A 27036-nucleotide genomic window follows, 5' to 3' on the forward strand; every position below is an offset into this window, starting at 1 on the left:
GACTCCACACAGAATCAGTGGGCAGCTTGACTCAGCAGCTGGAGGCAGGCTGTATTTGTGCATTGCCTCCTCTCCATGCTGCCCCGTGCTGCCAGCAGCATGAGAATCATGGTCCTAAGCAACATCCAGAACGTGGGGATTCCTTCTCAGCCCGCTTCCACCCACAGATTGGGTAGCAGAAAGGCTCAAACCTAGCCAGTTTGAGTCACCTTCTTGGTACTGGAACCAGACACTCCACTTACTGTTTTTTGTAGTTCAGTCCTCCGGCTGGCCTTCAGGGATACACCTTGTCATCTAATCCAACCATGTCTTCTTAATTCTCTCATCTTTGTTTTATCCAGTATTGGTCTAGTGGGAAGAGTTGAATCTCACCTCAAGATTTTTCAGATTATATTCACAAGTGAGGGTGGTATGTATGAAATATCTATCAGCAAGAGGGGATTTTCATGCTTCTAAGCATCTACCTATTCCCTGCTCTTGGAAATTCATCTGAGAATCACACAATTTACTCCAATCTCATCATTTTTTACAAATCACCTTCCAAACAGCCTTTAGGGTTCTGACCTTTTGGTAATCACAGATCCTCCCTGTTGGCACAAAGAAATTAGCTTTCCACATCACAACTGAAATCAACACTCCAAATTCAGAACCACTAGCTTACAGACACTCCATTTCTAAAAACCCTCAGGCAAGAAACATACTCCGTGTATTCTCCCCAACACCTCTGCTCGACTACTGATGTTCAAGCAGAAAGACATGTTTTACTGGAGTCCAGAGCTCTTGATAATGACCTAGACCCCAGACTTTATCATAGATTCAACCCAGTCCTCTCCCAACCATTTTACCCTACTGTATCCCCCGCTCAGTCCCTATCCTAAGCCCATATATACCTGGCAGCCTCCCCACTACTGTCCCACCAGTTCCCTTTAACAACAGTGCCTTGGCCTAACACACCTGCATATCCCTGTTCTTTTCTGATGCCTTTCCTAGTGTACACCTCTCCCTGCCTCTTCTAAACTCATTTCCACCACTAATCTGACAGGTAACCACTGGGTCTGCCACCTTAGTATGTGGTATCCTTGGCATGTGTCTCGGAATGTCTTAATACCTCCAACTATGTGTACATATCTGATGTGCCAGTTCCCTGTCCCTTACTCCTCCCAGGAATCTTGGGGTGGGTGGACATTTGGCACAGCAGTTAAGCTGCTGTTTAGAATGCCCACATCTTGTATCAGACTGCCTGATTCTAGTTTTGCCTACCCTGCTTCCAGTCCAACTTCCTGTTAATGTGTGCCCCAGGAGGCAGTACATGATGGCTCAAATATTTGGGTTCCTTAAACCCACATGGGAGACTAAGATTGAGTTTCTGGCATCTGGCTTCAGTTTGACTCAGAACCAATTGTCACACACATTTGGAAAACAAACCAATGGATGGAAAATTTCTCTCTCTTCCTCTTTGCTGCCTTTTCAATAATTTTTAATACAAAATTTAGAAAGAATCTTGCAATATAATAAAACATGCATTGCATTTATGTTATTTATTCTGGAGGCTTATAAATGTTAAATAGCTCACCCAACTAAGAAGCAGCAAAGTTGGAATTTGAGCTCCACTCTTTATTAGTCTAAATTTGTAATAATTTCCTAGTAGGAGGATAAATTATGGAAAATGTATATCATATACACTATGAAAAATTATGCATGTATTTCAAACATTTTTGCACTAAAGTTTTTCCATGATTTTTTTTTTAATTTGGAATGAGCAGAAATGAGTAGAGAGATAAAAAGAGATCTCCCATTTCTCAAATGTCTACAATAATGAAAGATGGTCGAGGTGCAAACCATGAGCTGGGAACTCAGTCAAGGTCTTCCACGTGGCGGGGCAGAGACTCAAGCACTCAGGTCATCAAGTGCTGATGCCAGAGCACACATGAGCAGGAAGCTGGAATGGCTACCAGATCTAGGACCTCCAGTGCAGGTTGCCGGGGTCCTGGGCAGTAGTCTAACTGTTGACATACATGCCTGTCTCTCCACAAACATTTTGAATTCATATAACAAAAATGGCAGAGTCCACTCCAAGTGATCGGCTAGAGCTCTTGACAGTGTTATGTTTGAAGAGTCAAGCTCAGGGTTGGCAGGCAAGTGACCACCTGTGATGCAAAAGGCAGGTCAGCCATGGGCCCAGCTCACATGTTGCACCTCTGTGCTGATCCCTGGACTGTGCTTTCTTAGGCTAGAGTGGCGTCTCCTATGAACCTGCACTGGAAACATAGCGTTCAGCTTACAGTAGATGAGCGATGCATGGATATTGCTTGATACTGACGCCAGAAGACTCTGCCTCACAGAAGGTGCAGGAACACAGCCGACAGCATGCTGGGGGAGACCTGAGGGAATATAACTCCTCCCCAAACCACTCAAGCAACTTTCGCCCAATGACTGATGTCAGACCAACATGCATGCCAAATAAAGCATGGGGCTTAAGGAATCATGTGTCCACCCAAAAGACTGATCAAGTGCTAAAAGTCAGTCCATGATAATCCTCTTCCTGTGAGCTGTATCTGGTAACAGACAAGCCATATGTCGTCTCGGATACCAGCCGCCTACTCCTGCCCGTGGTTACTGTCAAGGTCACGCATCTACGGCGCTAACCTACAAGCTGTTTTCGGCTCAGGATGTCCTCTTGGCCCCCACCAGCCTCCTGTACTCCAGCAGTAACGGATCAGAAAGGGAGAAAAGGTGTTTCTAGCCTGTGTCACCACATGTTCCTGCGGGAGAAAGCACTGTTCACCAGCAACCTCCTCTGAACAGGGCTTTCCTTCCCTCCCCTCCTCTCCCTGAATTTGAAGCCCCCAACTGGGGCTCCCTGCTTCCCTCCCAGACTGTCTCCAGCCTCAGGCTGGGCGCTCTCTTATTTCCGTTTCATCCCTTTTTCCATACCTCTTTGTGGGGATGTGTCCAGGGACCCAGGCCAAAACCAGCAAATTTATCAACGTGGTCATGACAGCAAGCTGCAGGCTGAGTGGATTCCACAATCCCCCCTCAGTCCCTTCTTCTGCCAAAACCTTGCGGGGCTGCGAGATCCAGCAGATTATAGAGACCACTATCTCCCCGCTGGAAAAGGCCAGGCAGTATCCGCCAGCAAGCTATTTTTGGAAACGTGTTAGGGAAGTCTCAAAAAAAAAAAAAGTCCCCATATGGTGGAAGACATTAGTCAGTTCACCAAAATAGAGCATCCCTCACTGCATTCCAAAGCGACCTTTAGTGATATGTCACTTTATAACGACCCACTCACCTTTGTCCCCTTGAGATGCCTGCTGATGCTGAAAATGAAGCCTGTTGGAGTTCACAGACCTACCAGTCCATGTAGCAAACTTCCCCCTCCCACCCCAAGCCAGGGACTGTGGCCAGTCCTCAGGTTCATCATTCCAACACAAGCTCCCTGGGTGTGGGGGCTGCACACTGAGGAGACCCACTGTCAAGGATGCTTAGCGTCAGGAAGGCTCCTTTTCGGTGGGGGTGGGGGGTTGCACTTCCAGAAAGGAATACATCCTGGAGTGTGCTGTGAAGGAGCAGGTCCCAGGCCACAGGGTGTGATAGGGAGCGCCTGAGCCAATACCCAAGAGACTAGAGGCAGGCAGGGCATGCCAATGTCACTGGCTGTCCTCACCCACAGGACCCGGGAGCCCTTCCTGACCTGCCTCGGCGCGCTGCGCTGCGCTTTTCGCAGCAGCATCCTTTATTTGGGACATACCTGTGCTGCTATTCTTTTTTTTTCTTTTTTCAAATGAAAAAACGAACTCCTACTAGAAAGATGCGAAGGTAAAACAGAGGCAAGAGCATATATTGAACACATTTTGTTTTGAAGACCTCTTACTTTAATTAGTAACATTTAAGTCAAAGCATAGCTACCCTTCGGGTACCTGGTGTCTATAACCGACTTAAACATAAGAGCCAAGAATATATCACCTCAGAGAGATTGTGCTGCTTAAAAATCCTGTCCCACAGCGTTTGGTGCAGAGTGGAGTCTCAGCACTGCTCTAGGTTTACACTCCTAACTTTTTTTTTGGCATGTCAGAGAGAGAAATTTATTTTCCCATTTGCTGATTCACTCCCCCAAATGCCCACAAGGGCTCAGCCAGATCAAAGCCAGCGACCAGGAGGAACTTAGTCCAGGTCTCCCACACAGGTAGTAGGGACCTAAAGACGTGAGCCGTCACCTGCTTCCTTCCGGGATGTGCACCAGTCAGCAGCTGGATTGGAAATGGAGGAGCTGTCTGGACTCGAACCAGGCACACTGATGTTGGATACAGGCGTCCCAGAGGGCAACTTAACCACTGTGCCACACATGCACCCCTTCTAACTGTATTCTACTGCTAGAGACAGTAAGGGTCATGTCGTGCAGGGTCGGGTGGGAGCATTTTGTCAGTGGCTGTGACTGCTCCAGGCATTAGGTCAGTCTCCCCAGGAGTCATCACTAAATGTTCACTCCCCAGCTGCCCCTCAGCTTTACCCGAAGCTCCCACCCTTCCCAACTGGGAATTAGGGAGCAACTATTGCTTAGGCCTACGAGTGGCTCCCTCTAAGAGGAGGACAAGCAGAAGGCAAAGCAGAGATTTGCAGGTGCTGGTAACAGTGGCCTCTGGGGAGCACTGAAAGGCAGGGTGTGCAGAGAGGGCATGCAGGTGGAAGGATCTAAGTGGACTCACTCAGTCCCATCCCATGCTGATGGAGAGAACACAACAGTTCCAGGTACTGAAGGTGGGACTGAATGTGGGACACAGCTTAATCAAAGGGACATCCCAAACTCAGGCAAGTTGTGGGGGAGGGGGGGATACACATTTCACCTGTAGAAGTGATTGCCACCTCCAGTGGCAAGTTAAACGGGAGGACCTCTGCTGTCCCTTGCCCAGTCATAGCATGCACAGAATCCCCAGGACCTTTCTGTGAGCAACACAGTGTCCTGTCACTGCCATTGCCTTCTGGTCTCCTGAACATTCAGTCCAGCTAGAGCCTGGTAGGGCAAGGTTGCACTTTAGATGAGGAAAAATCTCTATGAAATATAGTGAGCATAAAGTTCCCAGCTGTCTCAGAATCCCTGTTGAACTGGTGACCCCCCCCACACACACACACACACTTTACGCAGGGGACTTGTCACAGAGTCCTGGGTCCTGGGAAAGAAGCACTCACGGGTCTGCTATTGTACCCACCCAGCCAGTAACACAACGTGGAGTTCTGGGGGACAACAGCAGCCTGGAGATCGCTGTCGCCCTGAATGCTGCCCGAGACAGATTTCCTTGCCCTCCTAGCGCTGCAGGTGGCCTCACAGCATATGCCTGAGCATCTTCAGGGAAGGCCGTGTGGTGTATTTGAAGCCACCAGGATCCATTTTGAGGTCCCCTCCCCTGCCATGACCCCTAGGAGATGTCTGTTCCTCAGGTGGAGTCCCATTAGGCTGCCTTCACCCAACCTGACCTCTGCCCTTGGGGTAAGACAGGAATGAACGTGCTCTCTCGGCCATGTGACAGTGCTGACATTGCTACCTCCTCAACACTCAGGTCCTTTGTTTCTCCAGCTAAACCTGTGAGGTCTGCAAATGTGTCTCATTGGCATGGCTTCAGACCAGCCCACCACCCACATGTCACCTTCTGGATTTTTTTCTTTTTTTTTATTTCACTAGTGTTCCTGGTAGTTGCTGCCAGAACAAATACCACCTATGGCCCCATCACTACTTGGTCTACATGCTAGACCTTTATTAATAAAATCTAGAATCATGAGTTTCACACCATTCAAGCAACTGTTATTGTCCACTAAGACTGCCAGTATTTTAATTTGACACAATTTCATATGGTTCCAAAAACATGGAATGAATTCAGGGGTGAATGTTGTAGTGCAGCAGCTCAAGCTGCCACTGGAGACATTCACATCCCACATCAGAGGGCCTGAGATCAAGTCTCAGTTCTGACACAGCGTTTTGCTGATGTATACCCCAAGGGAGGTAGCAGGTGGAGCTCCAACCCATGGTCATGGCAGGGTCCAGCCCAGCTGTGTGGGCATGTGGGAGTGAACCAGCAGATGGAAGAGCTCTTTACACACACACATACAATAAGTTATTATAAGTGCAAATGTACAAGAGCCCACCTAAGAGAAAAAGGGTCTAGAAAGGTTATGGGTGGGTGGCAGATGGAGCTCACGGACCCCAGAGGCGAGAGGCATGTCTGCACTGCCCCAGCACCTTACTGGTACATGAGGGCTCATCTTGGAAGCCAGGCCTGCTTTTGCCCCCTTACTGTCTTTTTGCTTGCCACTGCCTGCTGAGGCCACGTCTTCCTGCAGCCCATTGGAAACTCACTATTGCAGAGTTGTTTTCTTTTTGTCTCTCTGCAGGTCACCTGAAGGAGGAACTCACTCAGCGGCACATCCAGCAAGTAGCTCTAGGTAGGTACCAAGTAGAGCCTAGAGGAAGAAGAGGGGGAAGGCGAACCCCAACTACAAGATCATCCATGTTGCCCTGGGGGAGGTGAAGGCATGGGCTGCCATCAGTGCAGCCCCTTCAGGGTGCTCCTCGTTCTCCGGGGGACTGGCTGCCCCAGTCAGGCCATCCTCACCTGGAACTTCACTCTCCCAACCACTGTCCTTCACGTCCCACCTGCTGGGTCCTGCCTTGAGCTTTCTGGAACCTCGGTCAATGCATCTTTACAGTTAACTGTTAGTGATCAAAGGAGCCAGCCCCGGGGCACCATCTTAGGTGCATCTTCCCTTCACAAACCCGGCCAGAGGCAAGTGCATTGGCCAGGTGAGAGCGGCATGGTTGACCCTTGTCCTAGCTCACTTTCTGCTGCTGATAACACAACCCTGCACCCCAAGTACGTTTTAGAGAAAAGAGGCTTTTTGTGGTTGATAGTTTTGAAGGTCAGGAGTTGAGAAGCCTCATTGGGTGATGAGCTTCTGTGCTGGCAGGGTCCTGAGGCAATGCAGAACACACAACACGATGAAAAACAGTGTGTGTGTGTGTGTGTGTGTGTGTGTGTGTGTGTGTGTACCCTCTGTTCTCTCTATCTTCTTAGAAGGCCAGCAGATGCAAGCAGGGCTGCACTAGGAGACCTCATCTAACCCTAATCACCACCACTGAACACCCACCTCTGAACACCACAGTCAGTTTAAGCCTGTGGGCTCAATACCTCCTGACAGGGATTAAGTTCCAAATTCACTGACTCCATACTTATACTTTTACCCACCGTGCAGTTGACTTCCCACCCCCCAACAGCTGTGGACCCATTCCCATGCCTTCGCAATCCAAATGCTGAACAAGACTGTCCTATTTTAAGTGGCCCTTGGCACCTTTTGAGCAGTGGACATCTGCAGAAACGACGCCACTTTGAGTCTGTGACCCAGAGAAAGTCACCCAAGAGGAGAGTCCAGCTCCCAGGCAGACAGGTGGAGCAGGCATTCCAGACAGAACCACTCCATTTTCTCACCATCTGCCCAGAGACCTAACAGCTTCAGTTAAAAAAAAAATTTATCCTTCCCGATGTGGGGGCTCCCCGCTGGGGTGGCCTAGGCCTTTCAGGGGAGAAACTTAGCACTGAGGGCCAGTGGTCGAGAAATGGAAGAGGGTCCGCAGTGCCCAGAGGGTGCCCCGTGTGGCCCTCGTAACTTGGATCTGCAAGAAGGCTGGTTAGCATCACTGATGAGGGTCATGCAAAAATAGAACCTCTCTCCCTGGAAGCGTTGCTAACATGACCTTCTGGGCCTCTGAACCCTGCTCCAGGCTCAGCCTGAGAGGCTCCCTGGGAATGTGTCATCACCAGGACCTCCTCCCCAGCCTCCCTGATACAGATGCACTGGCAACAGTGATGGGGAAACACTCCCCCAGCCACCCCACAAAGAACGTCCCCTCTCAGGCCCCAGAAGCTGTCAGAGTTTTCTGCTTTCCAAACACACAGGCATGGACCCACCTGTAAGGGCAATAGGTGCTCTCTGTCCTCCACACCGAGGTACCCAGCCTTCCCAGGGCCGGCCCAGCCAGGCAGGGCAGGCCTTCCCTCCCCCAGCTTCCCTAGCTATCTGTTGTCACATGCAAGTTTGGGCCCTGGTCGCTCTGTTCCTCTCTCTGGGAGTTTCTCCTGATTCGTAGCAGGTGTGGTGTGCAGCCAGCGACCAGCTTTCCCTGAAGTCCTCAGCCAACTTCAAACACAAAGCACTCTGGCTGGAAGTCTAATTAAGAGCATCTGAAACACCTATTTATTTCAAAAGCGTGTCACCCCAATCAGACAGGAAGTATTAACATCACCCAGCTGCCACTTGGAGATAAAATGCCAGGCGGGCTCCCAGGCCCCTCAGAAAGTGTCTGCGGGCTTTTAGGGATGCTGGCACGTATGCCCCCCACATTGCTAAAGCAGTATGTAGAACCAGTATGTATGTATCTAGACTGTATGTAGAACCAAGACCTGCCCTCCCTGCAACCTGCAGGCTGGCCCCAGCTGGGGCTTGCCAGTGTCCCAGATGTGGGCTGTGGAGGGGGGGAAATAGAGCAGGAGCTGATACGCCCCGCCCTTGCCTGGGTGCCTGCCTGGCGCTGTGTCCTCCTCTCTCCTCTCTGTGTGTTCTGCTTCCCCTGTGTGCTACTCTCTCCCTGTCTGCTTCTGGTACCTTCCATGGTTGAGGCTTGCCCTTGTTACTGTCTCCTTTGCCTACCTAGTCCTAAATCCCACACGATGCAGTGAGGTTTGCAGGAGCAAGAAGGAGGAAAGAGACAGTGGAGGCAGATGGCCCAAGTGAGCAGGAGAGGTTTGTTTGTGTGTGTTGCCTGGGAATGTGACTCTGGGTGTCCCAAGGCATTGGCCTGAAGGCCACCTCCCATCCCAGGGGAGCCAGGATTAAGCCTGTGACAGGAAAGGCCTCACTTGGGAGTGACGTTTGCCTGGTGGGGGATGTTCAGAAGCCAGCTTTGTCCTAGCAGCCCCGGGGGGAATCCTTCAGGAATCTGGGGAATTGTTACTAAACACCCGTGTTAGGGGAATGACATTGTATAAGCTTGCAGTGAATTATACCATAAAACAAAATTTACAAATACTCAAAACTCATCACTTCCTAATGATTTCACCGTGTTGTTCTGGAATCTTTGCTCTTGAAGTTAGTCATGCCCCACATCCCTATGGAAGGGACACTCCACCGTGCACGTCATGTGCGCGTTCCCCACATCCACACACCCACAGTGAGTGACAACACACTGCCAGCTCGCCATGGGCCACTCACGCCAAGAAAACCAGCAAATGCAGCAGATCAGTGCATTATTTTCCAAGATCACCTAGTAGATCACCATGCCACTGGCACATTTCAAGATCGGTTTGGGGCATGTGCATGCATACACATACCTATACATGCGTGTATATTCTCTGTGTGTGTTGTGCTCCCTCTCCTGGCTGAAAATACAGAGTATGGTTTTTTCTTTATTTCCCACCCACCCAAGACACACCAACAATCATACATTTCTGCCAGACCAGAATCCTTTTGAAAACCAGCAGGCAGGAAAACCAGTAAAACCAGAGATGAGGAGATGGGGAAGCTCTAGGTCCCGGGGAGTCCCCAGGAGGTGACGGCCAGAGCTGGGAGTGGGAGCACCCTCCAAGAGGAGCTACAGTGACCAGTTCTAAGGATGACCTCAACAAACAGAAGTTACTGGTGGATTTAGAGGGGGACTCACTTCCACACACTGTTTGGGGTGATAAAACAAGGCTTTTTCTTTTACTAAATATTTATTTGAAAGGCACACTTATAGGGGGAGAGAGGCAGGGATGGAGGGAGAGAGAGAGAGAGACACAGAGAGAAAATCTTCCATGCACTGGTTCACTCCCCAAATGGCTGCACCAGCCAGAGCTGGGCCAAGCTGAAGCCAGGAGTCTGAAATTCCATCCAAGACTCCCATGTGGGTGGCAGGGGCTTTTCCAGGTGCCTTTGCAGAGTGGCTGCATCTGAAGTGGAGCAGCCAAGACTAGAACCAGCACTCCTACGGGATGTCAGCCTCACGTGTGACAGTTTAAGGCACTACGCCACAATCCTGGCACCAAGAATGTTATCTATATACTAAACATCATTGTCAAGTCATGCTGATTTAACCAGGTGCAACCAGATGGGCTGAGGCTGACCACTCTGAGGGTACCATCCACCTTAAATGGCATAGGATGGTAGGTCATGCTGATGGAGCTCACCAGCCAATATTTCTGAGTGCTCTACGCTGCGTCTGGCAGGATTTTGATTCTTCTGCACACACTTCCCTAACGTTCACAGAATCCTCATGAGGGAAAGGCTACCATCGGCGTCCCTCTCTGACTAAAGCCCCCAAGAGGTTCTGTGAACCTGTCTCGCTTTGCTCAGCCTGGCTCTGAGCCCATGCTCTGGGTACCAGAACACAGCACTGTCCCAGCCCCCTGCCCGGCATCCTGGAGAAGTGCACAGAAGGGCACACACCCAAGGCCTGCCCTCCAAGAGCTTCCAGTCCAGCCAGGAAAAGTGGACAGACTCGGAAAGCAGCAACTCCTTTTACAACTTCAGATCCAGATCTGTCCTTCCATTCACGGTCCCCTTCCCGCAGGGACCACAACCACTTCAACCTTGACGTCCCTCCAATGAGGCCTCCCAGACCTCTTCTCCCTAAGTCGGCTTTGCTTCTAGCTCCCTGCTTCCCTGGTAGAACACCACCAGCCTTGCATTGTCATGAAACCCCTCACACAGCGATTCTCCATCCTAACATGAGAATGAAAGCTGAGTGCCATCAGATTGACCTTTGTGAGCCCCAGCAGCCGCACCAGCACCCAGCGGGCCAACTCCACGGCCATGCAAAGGCTGCCCCAGACGCCTTCCAGACACACACATCTCGCAAAGGTGCAGCAAGACGTCGGGCATAAATAAAAGAAAGCCCATCAGAAAGAAGGAGTGAGTGCTTCTGAACCCCACGGCCGAACAAATTACAACACATAGGCAATAAATCTGGTGTGCGCCTGTCTCACCGCTCTGCAAAAGGAGGAGCACCCGAGCCACACAGTTTTCATTTTCTGACAGCAGGAAGCACACTAACTAATTTATCTGAAGAAATAGAATTTCTTCCTGGAACTAAACACAAGCCAGAATTTATCGTGTGAATCCTGCTGTAAAGGACACTGAGTGATGTCTTCAGCTGCAGTTTTACAGGAGACACTGAAGTGTTGTTCAACCAGATGATCCTTGTATCGACCCTCCATAAAAGCTACAGGCCTGACGCTCAAGCATAACTCACCGAGCGCATCTGTCCGAGCAGCCAAGACAGAATGACCCAGATCCTCAGTTCCCCTTTGGTCCCATGAAACAGGGATCCGAGAGGCAAAACCCACTCTGGGACTGTGGGCTACTGCCTCCTCTCTCCAAATGCCTCTGGTTCAAGTTTACAAGATGCACCCCACCACCAAGAACAAGAAGTACGAGGAAATATGTCTAAGAGAAGGAGTGGACTTCCCTGGAAACATCACCAAGGCCACAGGCCTGGGCTGGGTGTTGAAGAATGAGCATAACCAGAGAAGAGTGGGGAGTGGTTGGGATGTGTGTTGTGGTAGGGTGGGCACATATATGATATGTGCTGTGGTATGATATGCTATGTGTGTGTGGCATATTGTAGGGGGCATGTATATATGGTATCTAGTATGTGAGTGGTATGGGGATTGTGTGTGTGTGTCTATGTATGTAGAATGACTCATGGGGGTTCAATTTGAAGGAGTTGGGGACAAAGTTCAGCAACAGGATGGGCCAGCATGTGGAGGCGCTTGAATCTGAGCTTTCATGTGACAAGGCAGCATAGTCACTGGACACATTTGGACAATGAAGTCTAGGGGAGGCAAGCCGCAGCACTCGCTCAGCTTGCTGAGCGCCTGCCCACCGACTTGTGCATGAGTCACCTGGAGCAGCACCTACCTTGCACCTGCACCCAGCTTTGCCCTCAGGTTTGGGCTTCCAGTGAGCACCCTCGGATTCTCCTGACTGTGAGTGAAGCTGCCACGGACATCACCCAGTTAGATCTGGGACCAACCCTAGGAGTCTCCCAGCCGATCCCATGCCACATGAGCCTGGCCTGGGCTCACAGAGGTACCCAGTTCAAGCAGTGCCCATCTTGCTCCACCTTTGCTCCTTGACCCAGTGTCTGTGGAAGCCTATCCTACAGGAGTGTGCTATGTCCTCTTATGGGTATGTTTCGGGTCCTGGCATAGAAGAAAGGCTGGAGCACTGATAGCAATTCATGTGTAAAACAAGGAAACATGCACTGACGTGAGACTGGCAGGTCCCACGTGGCACCTGGTGTTGTGCACCACAAACTACACACCTCCTGAGTCCCAGCCTCTCCCTGCCATCGCCTCCCATCAACCTCGGGCCCTGAAGGACGGCAGACAAGACCTCAAGGGAAGAGGGTTCTCTGTTGCCCTGGCGCTGTTCAGGTTTCAGCCTCGGAGCCGCTCTGTCTCTGGAACGGAATTGCCGCAGCGACCTCTGGTGGCAACGCTGTTGCTGTCAGTGGGGGCTGCAGCTGCTGGTGGTGCCACCTTCGCCCGTACAGGGCAAATGTGAGGAAGCATGGATCTTGACCAGCTTTTTGTAATTCTGCACTTGGGGACAACTCTGAGAGGCAGCAGGAGGCTTTGCTTGCTGCACATTGCCCCCCACCTTGCCCAGGTTTCCCTGAGCACCTGGCAAGATCGGGTATGTGACACCCTCTAGCCGGTGGTTTGCAAAGTGGGCTATGCCTTGGTATAGCAAGGTGAGTGGGAGGCAGTCAGCAGGCCAGCACGAGGGCCCCAGGATCTCCCTCAACTCCCTCAACCAGTGTGCAAAAACTGAACCGTTTGTGTGTGTAAAAGAAACTCACAGCTTTTAAAGAGATTTTTAAAAATGATTTATTTGAAAGGCAGAGTGAGAGAGGAAGAGACCAAAAGAGGGAGAGAGATCATCTTTCTGCTGGTTCACTCCCCAAATGGCTGCAATGACCAGATCTAGTCCACACGGAAGCCAGGAGCTGGGGAAATTCTGTCTAGGTCACCCCGGTGGGCAGTGAGCCTTCTTCCACTGTTTCCCAGGCACATGAACAGGAACCTGGAGAGAAAGCTGAGCAGCCAGGATGCACATCAGAGCTTGCATGAGCTGCTAGTGTCACAGTGACTTAACTTGCTGTGCCACAACACCAGCCCTGGATCCATAGATTTTAACATGCCTTTCTCTCTTGAGAGCTGTGGTTGTGCTTAAAACATTTCCAAAAGGAGCAGCTCAAGTTTCCCTTCTCCAGGGCTGTCCCAGGTCCCTCTGGACTCACCTAGAGCTCTGCCTAAACATCCATGAAGGGACTTTCCCACTGGACAGTGAGTGCCCACTCTGGGCACAGTGATTGGTACACAACAGGCCGTCTGTGCATGACTGTGAATAAAGCAATGAGATACGGGGAGTCACTGACTGCCTTAGGTGTGCCTGAGGCAGTGAAGGAGCTGTGTACCTGGGATCCAGCAACTGCAAAATGAGGTGCTTGGGCCAAACGGTGTCTTAACGCCCAGTTAACATTCACTTAGAGCTTGCTAAATGGGCAGATGGATTCTCTAACACCTGTCAGCTCTCCAGGGGCCGCAGAGATGACCTGTGTGAATGCAGACTCCCCTGGGACATACAGGGAAGCCTCATTCCTTTGAGCCCTAGACCACCCAGGATCTTATTAGCACCTGCCAAAGCCATTCTTTTCATCATCCAGATGTACAGAAATCACAGGTGCCACTTGGAGCAAGTTGGGCATATAGGAAATGTATCAAAGACAAAATCCCAAGCCCTTAACTTCATGTCATACACTAGAATAGACTATGGTCAGCCGCTCCTTCTGTCCTTTCTTTCCTTTACACTTGATGAAAATCACTATTGATGTTTGACAAATCAAGGCCTGAGGAAGGTCTTGGTGCTTCCTGGGAACAGTCTGTGGCAGACGCAATGATCTGCATGAATTTTTTCCCATCTCTCCAGAGAAGGAGAGATGATGAGTTTAGGCCAGCTCTATCAAAAAGAAGATCGAAGTGACAGGTGCCGTGTGTTCTGAGTGACCAACACAAAGCTTGCAGCAGTGTTGTGGAAGCTCAGCTGACTCTGGAAAAGCTTGAGGAAGCTGTTAAGGGCAGGAGCTTGCCTCAGGCGTACAAGGCCAGAGTACACATCCAAGGCAAACCATGGGCAGGTGCCACCCAGAAAACAGAGTAGAGCAGGTTCCATTCCAAACAGGAGAAGCACTGAGAAGCAAGAAGAGAATGACATACTTAAAGTCCCTGCACAGTCATTCGGGGATGATTCTAGAAATATCAAGGAAAGCTGAAGGCAGGCAATCCCTGTGCCCTAGCAATCCCATTCCCAGGAACACCTGGCCAAGAAAGTTTCACACACATGCCCAAAGAGGTGCCCATCACTGTAGCTGTTGTTCTTCTAGTCGGAATCACACAAACAAGCACGAGCAAAGGAGCAGACAGACCGGAGGGCCCAGCAGGTGGCGGATACAAGAGCTCGGGCTGTGCTGTGGTCACGCAGCAGAACACCACCGACTATCGAACGGGAGTCTACCAGCTCTCCATGCAGCCCGGTGAACTCCTGTGAATGCCACAGCGGTGACAGGAAGGATGTAACGATCCTCTGTGATATCTGTGGAGCGATACCATTCACGCAAAGCCCCAAAACGTCAAGGCTATATATTAAAGAGAGTGTGAAAGTCTCTCACATTCTTGATGTGCAGCATCACATCAATTCAGAAAGATGCTGAATATATGTGTAGTTCAGGTAGACGGTTCAACCTGAACCACAGGGAACCAATATGTCACCTCCTGTTGGACCAAGAAATAGCTCTGTCATGTTTAAGAGATGTTAGCGATAGAGTGAGACTATAAAACAAAGCAGAAAGGTGACTTACCATCAGGGCAGAGTTCCCCATGAGGAAGAACTATGTATCATCGCCAGTTCTGTCTTCTTAGGACACCCCTTGGGATGCCCACTCACAACAGAATGACTAGGCTTGAGTTCCTGCACAGCTTCCCACCCCAGTTTCCTGCTAATGCACACCCTGGAAGGGAACTGTGATGGCTCAAGTGCTGGAGTCCCCCGCCACCCATGTGGGAGACTCAGACTGAACTCCCGGCTCCTGGCTTTGGCCTGGTCCAACCCGGGAGACTGTGGGCACTTAGAGAGTGAACCAGTAGACAGTAAAGCTCTCTCTCTGCCTTCTTCCGATTCTTTGCCTTTCAAATAAAATTTTTAAAAAGAATTTATTTTTAAGATTTGTTTGATTTTTATTGGAAAGTCAGATTTGCAGAGAGGAGGAGAGACAGAGAGGAAGATCTTCTATCTGTTGATTCACTCCCCAAGCAGCCCCAACAGCTGAGCTGAGCTAATCTGAAGCCAGGAGTCAGTAACTTCTTCCAGGTCTCCCACACGGGTGCAGGGTCCCAAGACTTTGGGCCATCCTCAACTGCTTTTCCAGGCCACAGGAAGGGAGCTGGATGGGAAGCAGAGCCACCGGGATTAGAACTGGTGCCCATATGGGATGCCGGTGCGTGCAAGGTGAGGACTTTAGCCACTAGGCTGTCATGATGTGCCCAAAGAGAGTTAATTTTTTTAACAACTGTGAGAAATGATTTAGATGGAAGTTTTTAAAATACGGAGATGGTGGAGGGTGTTACTGCTGTCATTTTCTGACCTCCCAGGGTCTGTAATGACATAATAATTCTCAGAAGTCGGTGGCGCAGTCAATATTAAGAATTCAGAGAGCAAACAGAAATCACTGCTTTATGGGTTCTTCATGCTGAAGAGTGGCAGAAAATATGGATCCCCATTCAGTTTGGATTCATCTCGGTTCTCCCCACTGCCACCTGCGCCAGGATCATTTGCCTTAAAGCTACTAACAGAACCCTTCCTTCCATCCCACCCCCCTTTTCTTCTGCAGCCCTATGCTTCCTGGTGGGAACACAAGGGCTGCAGAGGGCTCCCTGGCCTTGTTGAGGAATGTGAGGCTGGGCTGGTGGAGGTTGCTTGTTTGTGCCCCTAAATCCTCACAGATGGGATCATTTTTCCTCTATAATCCACCTAGAAACTGAGCAACCTCATACATAGCTCAGTTGTCACCCCTTGTCAATCACAAACAACTCAAACAACGACAAAACATGGCAGCATGACAGCAGCCCCAGTCGTTCAACGTTCACCAAAAGGTGAGACTTCCCTCCCTTCCTCCAGCTGGAGCCACCTGCCAGAAGGAAAGGGACATGGTTATCAGCTTCCCTCCCTCTAGCTCACTTCCGCTGTTTACCTGCCAAGAGGTAGTCCCCTCGGAAGGGGTTGGGCAATAAGAGGAACAGAGGACGAGCCACTGGGTACAGTTGCATCTGACTGATGCTGCTGGGGTGAGGCCTTGGACCCTTGAGGCCTAGTGGATCTTGAAGGCTGAGTATCCTTGCTTATTATGGCCCTTCTGCAGGCCTCTAGGGGTGCCTCGCTGGCAGGGCCCCAACCACAGCACATGCACCTTTCTCAATCACTCATCCATCCACTTTGAACAGCAAGCAGATGACTGGGAAGAGAAATGAACAAAGGGCCCATTTGCCAAGATGTGAGCAGAATATACTGAAAAAGGGTGCAGCCCAGAAATATAATAGAGCAGCACAGGGAGCATCACTGACCCTAGGCCAAGGGGGCAAGAGAGTGAGCTATCCTTGGCACTTGAAGACAGAAGGGACTGTGTAGAAAGGCCCCTGCAGCGTGACAGGGGCTGTGGCCTCCAGTCAAGCCAGGGCTCTGGGTTATGGGTCCCTGCTGCGGAGATGTCTTGGGGAAGAAATACTTGGCGTCCTTCTGCTCTCACCGTGCAGCTGCTTGCCAGTGTGTGCTAGTCGCTGAGCCCAGGCAGAAGGCCACGGGCAAGGAAGGTCATCACTGAACTAGCTGGCTTCCTTGGAGGGTGGGGTGCAAGGGGGTGACGGAGGGTGGGAGAAGGACTCAAGGGAACTGAACCTCCAGTTTCTCTCCTAAGGCTACACTGCTCCTCTAGCTAACAGTGTTATACAGGATCTAAATCTTTTATTTGTTGTTTATTATTATTCATCTGGAAGAAAAGGGAGGGAGCTCCCATCTGCTGATCCATCCCACCCCAAATGCCCCCAGCAGCCAGAGCTGGCCAGGCACTGAAGCTAGGAGTGAGGACCTCAATCCAGGCCACTTGAAGCCATCACTGCTACCTCCCAGAGTCACATCAGCAGGAAGCTAGAGTCAGGAGTCCAAATCTGGGTGCCAAACCCCTGCCCTCCAATTCAGGACCTGGGCGTCCTAAACTGGCTTCTGATCTGCCAGATGGAACACCTACCCCAGGCCTGCTGAAGGAGCTGAGCAGAGGTCCTGGGAGGTCACTCTGTGCAGCTCTACCCTACCCCAAACCCAGGAGCACCATGGTAACTTCAAGCTCAGGACAGCAGTGTTTCCACCTCAGGCATCACCAGTCACACAAAGCAGAGCCTCTCCCTCCCCAGGGGGCTGGTTGCTGAACACTTAGCAACACACCACCATTCCACAACCCCTCCCTCATCGTGTAGTCTTGGAGCCCCATTTTGGGTCCATGCCTAGATTGGGTTGGGAACAGGCAGCACAGCAGCAGAGCAGCTCGGCCCTCCTCACCCCTGCCCCCCAGCAAGTCTCAGGGGATCCTCTATAAGCTGCTGGAGGCTCTCCCAAGGTCCTCCCTGCCTATAACGAAGGAAGCACACACACACACACACCTCCCCCTACCCCACCCCACGGCGGGTGAGGTGGGCTCAAAGCCAACTGTTCATTCTCCTTTAAGAAAATGCTCTCCAAACATTTGTCTTGGCCCTATCCTGAAACTGATGCCAGCCTTTTGCCGGCCTGGCCAACTCATGCCATCGAACTTGGAAAGAGTGCCCAGTTCCACCGTGAGGTCTGTCTCAGAACTCACTCTCAATTCCAAGGCATGATGGCAATCATTGCTGAATGAACAGACTGATTCATACATTGAGGAGTAGTTGAGAGATTCCCCATAAGGACAGGAAGATGGCTTTATTGAGCAGCCTTGACTCAATTCCTGAACACCCAGAAATACATCACCAACATAGCCATGAGATTTGACCAAACCCCACCAGTAACCCTCACGAGGTGTCTTTACAGGTAGATGTGTCCCAAGCACATGCAACGCTGGCGGGGTCCAGCTGATAAAGGTGTGGGTGGGTTTCAGGGTTGCCAAGGCTCCTGCTGCTGACTCCCTGTGAAAAGCCACTGAGATCTAGGCTGGTGGCCACCACCAGTCAGTGAGGCTGTGCCACAGGGACCACAGGCTCACTTCCAACTGAGAAAGTCAGGGTGGGTTAGAGAGCAGGCAGGTGTAGTCTGTACATAGTGGCAGAAGGGGAGGGGAGCAAGGGACCTCAGCCTAGGAAAGAGGGAGGGTCCAGGGGTCAGCTCCAGAGCTCAAGGGTCCTGGAGTTCCTCAGAAAAGGTGGTGGGAGAGAGGAAAAGGAGACAGTGCCTATTGCAACAGGGAATCGGCCCCGAGCTCGAGCGACTCATCCAGCTAGAATTGTCTTTGCCATGTATGGAGTGAGTGTTCAAGGCCTCTCTTCCACTGATGACTAGCCCTCATGCTGCCTCTCTGCCTGTGTGGTCACCCCTCTCCGCTGGAAACAAAATCCTGAGTGAGAGAAATGGCCATCACTGGTTCACACCCACGAAAGCTTGGCTGGTCCCGGCTGGAGGCAGGAGCTCAGAACTCCGTCCGGGTCTCCCACATGGGTAGCAGGAACTACTGGAGTCCCTACCTCCTGTCTCCCAGGATGCACATTCAGCAGGAAGCTGGAATAAGAACAAAGCCAAGACTGGCATCCAATCATTGGATTGTGGGATTGGGTGTCTTAAGCTGTGTCTTAACCTCCATGCCCTCTCAGCAGCCATCCTCTGAGCTGTGTTCTGCTCTGAGCATAGCCAGGGAGATGGGCCAGACCAGCTCTGGCGATTCCAGGGCTGAACTTGAAGACAACAGGCCTCAGTGCAGGGAACAACTCCTCAGACGCAGCAGGCCAGCTGCAGGTGCCATGTGGGACTGGGGCACGGAATATGGACAGTCGGTGGATCAAGGGCAGGCCTCCCAGGCCAGCTGCCCCCCGACCTCACCCCAGGCACAGCCCAGCGCTGTCCCTCAGCTGCAGTCCCAGACCTGAAAGGAATTTGTGGAAGAGGACCTGGCCTTCAAAGACCATGGACAGGTCACTCCGGACGGACTCCAGCACTCTGCCCCATGACTTCCATTGTGTACCAGGGGCAAATGCTGTAGACCAGGAGTTACAATCTCTAAGCTCTATGCTACTGTAGTGTGGCCCTCTCAGAGCCCAGGCTGCCTATCTGGAGAAGGGGAAAGGGGAGGCGAGATTACGTGAGATTCCTGACCCCTGTGGCAGCTATGTGCCCCATACTATTCAGGTTTCATTGGGCTCCTACAAGGGCCAAGTGCAGACAGCTCCAGCCATATGCAGAATATGTCTTCCTTGTCTCTGCTTTTGCCCCTTATCATAGCGCCTCCCTGTAGTCTAGAGGGCTGGCAGGGGTGTGGGACCATGCTGGCTGCCACACATGGTGCCTGTGCAGACTTCTGAAGGCCCTGCGTCTCAGTAACTCCTACACATAGTTCTTGGCAGTGGACTGGAAGGCTGAAAGTACAATTCTTAGGGGAGGGGTGTGCATCCTCAGCCACGGTTGGGGTGGGGGGAGCCTGCTGGCAAGTTGAAGCTTTGCAGCTCTGGAGGAGGGCCTGGCTGCAGGAGGGCCTGGCTGCAGGAGGGCCTGGCTGCAGGAGGGCCTGGCTGCAGGAGAGCCTGGCTGCAGGAGGGCCTGGCTGCAGGAGGGCCTGGCTGCAGGAGGGCCTGGCTGGAGGAGGGCCTGGCTGGAGGAGGGCCTGGCTGCAGGAGGGCCTGGCTGCAGGAGGGCCTGGCTGCAGGAGGGCCTGGCTGTCTTTGCACTTCCCCAAGCTCCTTAAGTGATGCTCGTGGCATCCCCAGTTGAGAATCACTGAACCAAAGAGATGAGATTCTGCACATTTCACACGTTGGATAACTGTGTGTGTGTGTGTGTGTGTGTGTGTGTGTGTGTGAGACAGAGAGAGAGAGCGCGTGAGCCCATGGGAAATGGGAGGAGCAGTCACAGGAATGCTTGTAGCTGTAGCTACAGCTGCAGGAGTGGCTCCGGGGTCCTGACTTGGCCTTCCCAGCAGGAGCCCTCCTGTGCTTGCACGGCCCACAGTCCAGAGACAAGGTTGTCCTGGGACTGTGCCTGCCCTCAGCTTGAAGCCCCAGTGGCTCTCTGCTCACTCCTGCTGTGACATACAAGCCCGCAGGCGCCAAGAGGAGGCAAAGCCCTCTCTTGTTTTCGGTTGCCTTGGAGCCAGCTGCTTCCATGGATTAACAGGGACTCCCACAGGCCAGCTGGCCGTGTCCTCCAGTGCCTCAGTCAGGTGACTGCAGGTTGGTCCTGCCCCCTGGCCCGAGGTCCAGGGCAGCCGTGGCCTATAAAGTCCCAAATGTCCTTCTGTTCCTCTCTCCCCCTCTGCTCCTGCTCCGCGGCTCTTGTCTGGCTCCATGGGAGCTCCCAGGCCTCTGTCTCCCCAGAGGGGCCTGAGAAGCCAAGTCTGGCAGCCAGCGCTGGCCTCCTGCTGGGCTACAATGCACTTCTCTAAGCAAACATCACCTCTGGCCACAGAACCACTGAGTTGTCATGACGACCCCAGGGGAATTCATGTCCCCAAGGATATGCTGTGCCCTCATGGCCACCCCACCCCCGGGCGTCCCCTGCTCCAGCCTCCTTTCCCACAACCCTGCACCAGGCTGGCGCATCCTGGCGCCACTCACGTTGACTGTTCCCAAAGCAGCTTTGTCTCCATGAGAAAAGAACTGTGTGACTGAGCTGCCAAAGGAAAGCACTTATCATGCCGCTCTTCTGTTTGGAACCCGCCAGCCTCTGAGTCCTCGCTGAGACCCACAAGTTCCTGCTGATCCCGCCTGTTTCCCCAACCTTTGCCCTCATTGCTCCTTCCCTCATCAGCCACCCTCACAGCTTCCCTGTCACTATTCCTCAGGCGCACTCTGCCCCCTGCCTTCTGCATGCTGGTCCCCTCCCCTCCCTCTGGTCCCCTCCCCTGACCACGACAGTTGACACAGCAGCCCAACCCCTGCCCTGACCACATGACATGCTACAACAGCCTAACACCTGATCCATCTTCATCTTTCCTCATAGCAGCTTCTCATCTCTGGTATCACACCGGTGACCCAGTTTTCTGCTGGGCTAATGTCAGAGGTTCGGGGAGCCCCAGGGAGTGACAAGAGGCAGGGTCAGGGGCTCCCCATCACTGGGACAGAAAGCACAATGTGATCATCTCAGCGCTTGAACATGGATTTGAGCTACACAGATCCACTGTGACACAGAATGGTTTTGTTTTGGGGAATCTGTAGCAATCTGAAAAACAGTAAAACAAGAGGTGACCCTGTAGCCTAGAAATACTGAAAGGAATTAAGCGAAAGCCAGGGTCCTAGGACTGCCTCCGGGTCTCCTTCATGGGTGCAGGGATGCAAACATTCAGACTGCCTTCTGTTGCTTGCCTGGGTATATTAGTTAAGGTGCTGGATCGAAAGTGGAGCAGCCAGGACACAGACCCACACCCGTATGGGACGCTGGTGTCACAGGCGGTGGGTTTACTTGCTATGCTACCATGCTGGCCCCAGAGATGCGGTGTTGAACCACAGCTGAGTAAAGCTAGCTGGCACCTGCACAGCGGCTGTAGGAGTCCCAGGGCCACCTCCCTGTGCAGGACCCAGATGCCCCTCTGCACTTGCTATTCAGGGATCAACTGTAAAGGGGATGTTTTTTTAAATCCAAGCCCCCTTAAGAACAAGCTTGGATGTGTACCTGGTTCCTAAAGTCACCATCATGACTTGGACAAGTGGACACCCTGAACCGCAGCGTCCTTAAGGGTAAAGTAGGACTGTGGCACTTAGCTCAAACAAGGGCTCTGAGGAGGAGTAAGCCTGATTCTGCCCAGGAAGAGCTTGGGCTGTAGCCCCCAGCCTGGAGTCCAGAGCAGGGCTGTGTGATGTCCCAGGGTCTCCTGTGGGCCTGGGAAGTGCAACACAACTACACAGAAACTATTGGGAGGACCAATAGGTCCCATGCTCCAGGCTGGGGAAGGACCAAGTCCAGACTGGCAACACAAACACTGTGGGAGCAGGCTGGTTGGTGTCTGCGGGAGCAGCGGAAGCAGGGTTCAGTTCTTCCCCACCCCCTGCCAGGGTCCTCAGTCCCAGGTGCTGATCAGGCGGTCCAGCCACAGCTGCGGGACAAAGAGGAGGAAGGGTAATCCTAGAAGCCCCCTCTCTGGTGCTCAGTGAGTAAAGAGTGCCCTCCAGTGGCCCCTGGCTTCCCTTTCATGCTGGGATGCGCTTGAACTCTATCTCACCCAAACATCACACCCCTCTTTCTGCCTGTCTTCCTCCCCCAAGTTGCCTACCAGCACCTTCCTCCCCACAGGCATCTCAGAGCACACGGCCGCACCCACGGCATCAGATCCACGGGAAGAGAAGCTGCGATCCCAGCTGGAGGAGGAGAAGACAAGGTACCCTTCCTACAGGCCAGGCACAGCTGGGTCTCGACCTCCAGCAGCTGTCAAAGGCAGGGCAGAGAGGCCAACCCCCAACCCAGAGCCCTGAAATACTCAGGGAGGTGGGTCCAGCGGCTGGGTCCTAAAACCATGCGAAATGAGCCGGCCCCAGGAAGCGTGAGTGAGCGCAGGCCTAACACCACCAAGGCCAAGTCAGCCCAGGAAGTAGTTGGTGTTGTCTACTGCTGCCACCCAGTGGAGTCCAGAGGTATGACCACGGGGAGGCCCTCACCTTTCCAGTCCTGATTTCTCCGTGGTTTCCTAGTCCTGGTCCCCGTGGGCAGGCGAGGGGAGAGGGCCGTTCACTGTCAAGCTTCTGCAACATAGGCCCTGCTCCCCTTCAGCCCTCCCTGTGTGCTAGTGCGAGACAGCTATATGCTGCAGGCATTGGGCACAGTGGCTGGGATGCGGCTCTGACACCCAAATAGCAGCGCCAGCTGGAGTCCAGGCCACACCTTCAAGTCGCCTTCCTGGTGAGTTGATGAAGCAGGCCCTGGACGGCAGCAGGTGATGTTTCGAGCACCTGGGTCCCTGCCACCCAAATGGGAGACCTGGGTAGAGTTCCTGGCTCTGTGCTTCAGCCTGGCACAGCCCCTGGCTGTTAGAGGCATTCGGAGAGTGAACCAGCACATGGAAGATCCCTCTCACCTCGCATTATCTCTGTCACTCTGCTTGCCAAGTACATGATCACCATAAACAAACATTTGAGGAGAGAAAGACAGGAGTCTTGTGATTCCACGGCAGGTATAAAGCCATGTTCACTCGCCTGAAAGCCCTGAAGGTGGAGATCGAGCACCTGCAGCTGCTCATGGACAGAGCCAAGGTGAAGCTGCAGAAAGAGTTTGAAGTCTGGTGGGCAGAGGAAGCCACCCAACTGCAGGTACGGGGCAGGGCAGGGCAGGGCAGGGCAAGGCAGGGGCTGGGCAGGGCAGGTACGGGGCTGGGCAGGGGCTGGGCAGGGCAGGGCAGGGGCAGGGCTAGGCAGGGCAGGGGCAGGGCAGGGCTAGGCAGGGCAGGGGCAGGGCAGGGCTGGGCAGGGCAGGGCTGGGCAGGGCAGGGGCAAGGCAGGGGCAGGGCAGGGTCAGGGGCAGGTGTGGGGCAGGGCCCGTATGAGGCAGGTACAGGACGGGTGCAGCTTCCACCTGCCTAGGTCAGGGCAGCTACCCATGGACATGTGGAGGTCCAGGGAAGCTCCCCGGCCCAACAGTGTGGCCACTGCTGCTTGGTGTTCTCTAGTGACGTCATATTCTCATTTGCCTTATTTCCAAGTTGTGTGTATGCATATTAATTATGGCAATTTTAGGAAATGTGAAAATCACAGACAGCAGCAACCACATTCACCCCTACAGTTAGCAATAAGCAGCATGATCATGTTTGCACGACTGCTTCTTTCAGCAACAGGTACACAATTGTTTTTATAAAACTAACAGTACACTGGGCTTCAAGGAGGAGGATACCTCAGAAGGCTCCGAGAAATGATGTGAAAAACAGTGAATTTTCTTTGGTGCAAAAAAAAATTTGGGAACTCACATATGTGTGTGGGGTCTGCAAAAAAAAATCACAGAAGAGGCATATTATGAAAATACTACATGGGTTGAAAAAAAAACCCTCGCAGCGCCTTTTGCCCCTGAAGAAATGCTGCCAGGCTGCTCTCTCACGTCCACAGACCCAGGCTAACGCTCTGGCACTTCCTGGGCCAACAGGTAGATTCTCCAGTGGCGAGTTCACTTGACCACGTAAAGCCGTATCCCCACACGTCCGAATCCAAGCATGAGCAGCCCCACCTTCCCTCTGCTGCTTCCAGGTAAGCTGACGTGCCCAAAACGGGCTCCCGGCCGCACCCCTCCACCCGCTCCTGCTGCCTCAGTGTGTGTCCGGGATGAAGGGCCCCTTGTGTTGTTGTATTACGACTACACCAGGGGCTTGTGAGCTCAGTGGGGTGCAGACCCCTCAGCCCCTCATGCTGGCAGCCAACAGACTACTGCCATGGGATTCAAGAAAAGAAGTTGACACCCTTGAATCAGAAGAAGAGGCCGTATGGGAGACTAGGGAGGGGTTTAAAGTGGCACAGAAGGTAGGTGGCCCACCAGGGTACAGGGAACTCCTGTGAGGGACTGTGTCCTAGCAAGGGCCAGATAAGCTATGGGAGCCTTCCCTAGTCCACCACAAGGTCGCCCACAACCCCTAAGTGACGGGATAGCGGGCAGGGACCCTTCATCCCTGTCCAATCACGCAGTGGAACCAGTAGCTCAGGTCTCCGTCTCTCCCTGGCCCTTAGATGCGCGGCTCTGGGGCCTCACTGTCTGCCCACAAAGAGCGGGCCTTTTCTTGGGTGTGGCGGAGTGCCAAGCTCTGACCTGCAAAACCAGAAACAGCTTTTCAGGAATCAGCCAGATGGACCCTAACCTCGCTGTGATGGGAGAGCCTCAGGCAAGCCCTGGCCCTCCCTTCAGGCCTCCTGGCTGGGCCCCCTGGACTGCCCCTGGACACCACAGGCAAGGAGAGGCTGACAATGTGTCACAGCTGGGGATAGCCGGGAGACACGACCAGGCTCCAGGGAGAGACCAGAGCAGAAAGCCAGGCCACGTCCTGTGCAGGACGGACCTCAGCTGGGAGAAGGGTGTCAGTATTCATTCACCACCCGTGACGCATGTGCCCACGGATATCAACATGAGCAAGAAAGGGACCTGGGTGTGGGTGGTGTGTGAGCTCCTTGTATTATCTCTGCAATTTCCCCAGAAATCTAAAACTATCCTTTTAAAATAATAAAGCCCTGGGCCCGGTGGCGTGGCCTAGCGGCTAAAGTCCTCGCCTTGAACACCCCGGGATCCCATATGGGCGCCGGTTCTGGTCCCTGCAGCTCCACTTCCCATCCAGCTCCCTGCTTGTGGCCTGGGAGGGCAGTCGAGGGCGGCCCAATGCATTGGGACCCTGCACCCGCGTGGGAGACCTGGGGGAGGTTCCAGGTTCCTGGCTTCGGATCGGCGCGCACGGGCCGTTGCAGCTCACTTGGGGAGTGAATTGTCGGACGGAGGATCTTCCTCTGTGTCTCTCCTCCTCTCTGTATATCTGACTTTGTAATAAAAATAAATCTTAAAAAAAATAAAAAATAAAAAAATAAAGCCCAGCCAATGACCTGCCTCTCCCCAGGCCCTCCCCCGTCCCCAATCCCGCCCTTCATGCCCATGTTCAACCTGACCTACAGTTTTCTGAATCACTTCCCCAGCGGGTACCAAGCCCTAGGCTTGCCAGCTTCGTATCTTCATGGGTGCTGCAGGGTATGAAAGAGAAAGACTGATAAATTAAGGTTTCTTAAAACTTAAGACACTGATCTGCCCAAGACCCTTTAAAAGGGATGAAAAGCCACAGGGGCTGTGAGTGACCTCCCCGCAGGTCCCCCAGGAAGCCAGCCAGCAGCAGCGGCACCAGGCTCCCCCTCGGCTTCCACCTTGTCTGGGAAGCGGGGAGCCCCCATCACTGCGCTCCCCACCAGTTATTATCCCACTGAGACTCCCAGGGAAGTTGGTCCCCACATGGCCTGCCTGCAGCCCAGAGCCTTGGATGCCAGGAGTGGGTGTCAGATCATCAGGGGGCCCCCTCCACAGGGTCCACAGGGTCGACAGGCTGGGACTCCCCCTTCATCTGCAAGAAACTCTGGGGTCCCTCTAACCCTGTCATCCTGTGAGTACGCAAACGTCCCAGCGCCTTATAGGGGCTGCTGGAGCCAAACCAGACCCTATGGTGCTATGGCGGAAGCCCTGAGGAGAGGCGGTTCTCCCCAGATGAACGGGCAGAGTCTGCCACCTGGTGGCTGCGTTTGGCCTTGCAGCAACCTTGCCGGCGGTCTCCCATCTGGGAAATGGGTCCGTGTGGGGGCGGCAGAGGCCAAGGCCCTGATTGCCTTCCCACTGTCACCTACCGACCTGAACCTGTGGCACATCCCCGGGAAAGGCGGAGAAGAGAGAGGGCAGCAGGTCGGAGCCGGGAAAGGGGTCGTTCCCACAGCAGGCTATCCTGTCTTGGAGCCAGCTCACCTGCTAACCTTTACATGCCTTTCAGTTCGAACTTCCCTGAAGGAAGGTTTGGTGGGGAGTGGGGGAGGGGAGACAGCATGAGATGCAGAAGATGAAGATAATGCCAGCATCCCCTATGATCGCAGGTTCAAGTCCCAGCTGCTCCACTTCTGATCCAGCTTCTTGCTAACGAGTTCAGGAAAAGTAGCGGAAGATGTCTCATATGCTAGGGCCCCTGCCAACCACAGGAGAGACCCAGGTGGAGTTTCATCTCCAGGCTTTGACCTGACCCAGCCCTGG

General features: G+C 52.9%; 1 protein-coding gene across 5 annotated transcripts in view; it reads left to right on the top strand.

Annotated features, from left to right (window-relative positions):
• The window catches only part of KIF6 (kinesin family member 6), a 372892-nt gene that overhangs the window by 337435 nt on the left and 8421 nt on the right, over positions 1-27036 (top strand). For 4 of the 5 annotated variants that reach the window (XM_058663574.1, XM_058663580.1, XM_058663591.1 and 1 more), the window contains 4 exons: positions 6382-6432; positions 22594-22678; positions 23468-23603; positions 24427-24527. In XM_058663574.1, coding sequence (XP_058519557.1) covers positions 6382-6432; positions 22594-22678; positions 23468-23603; positions 24427-24527 — 373 coding nt within the window. Of the gene's footprint in view, positions 1-6381; positions 6433-22593; positions 22679-23067; positions 23186-23467; positions 23604-24426; positions 24528-27036 lie in introns of those variants that run through there. The other variant, XM_058663599.1, reaches the window with a different exon arrangement.

Source organism: Ochotona princeps, chromosome 1 (genome assembly GCF_030435755.1).
Source record: "Ochotona princeps isolate mOchPri1 chromosome 1, mOchPri1.hap1, whole genome shotgun sequence".
Taxonomy (NCBI): Eukaryota; Metazoa; Chordata; class Mammalia; order Lagomorpha; family Ochotonidae; genus Ochotona; species Ochotona princeps.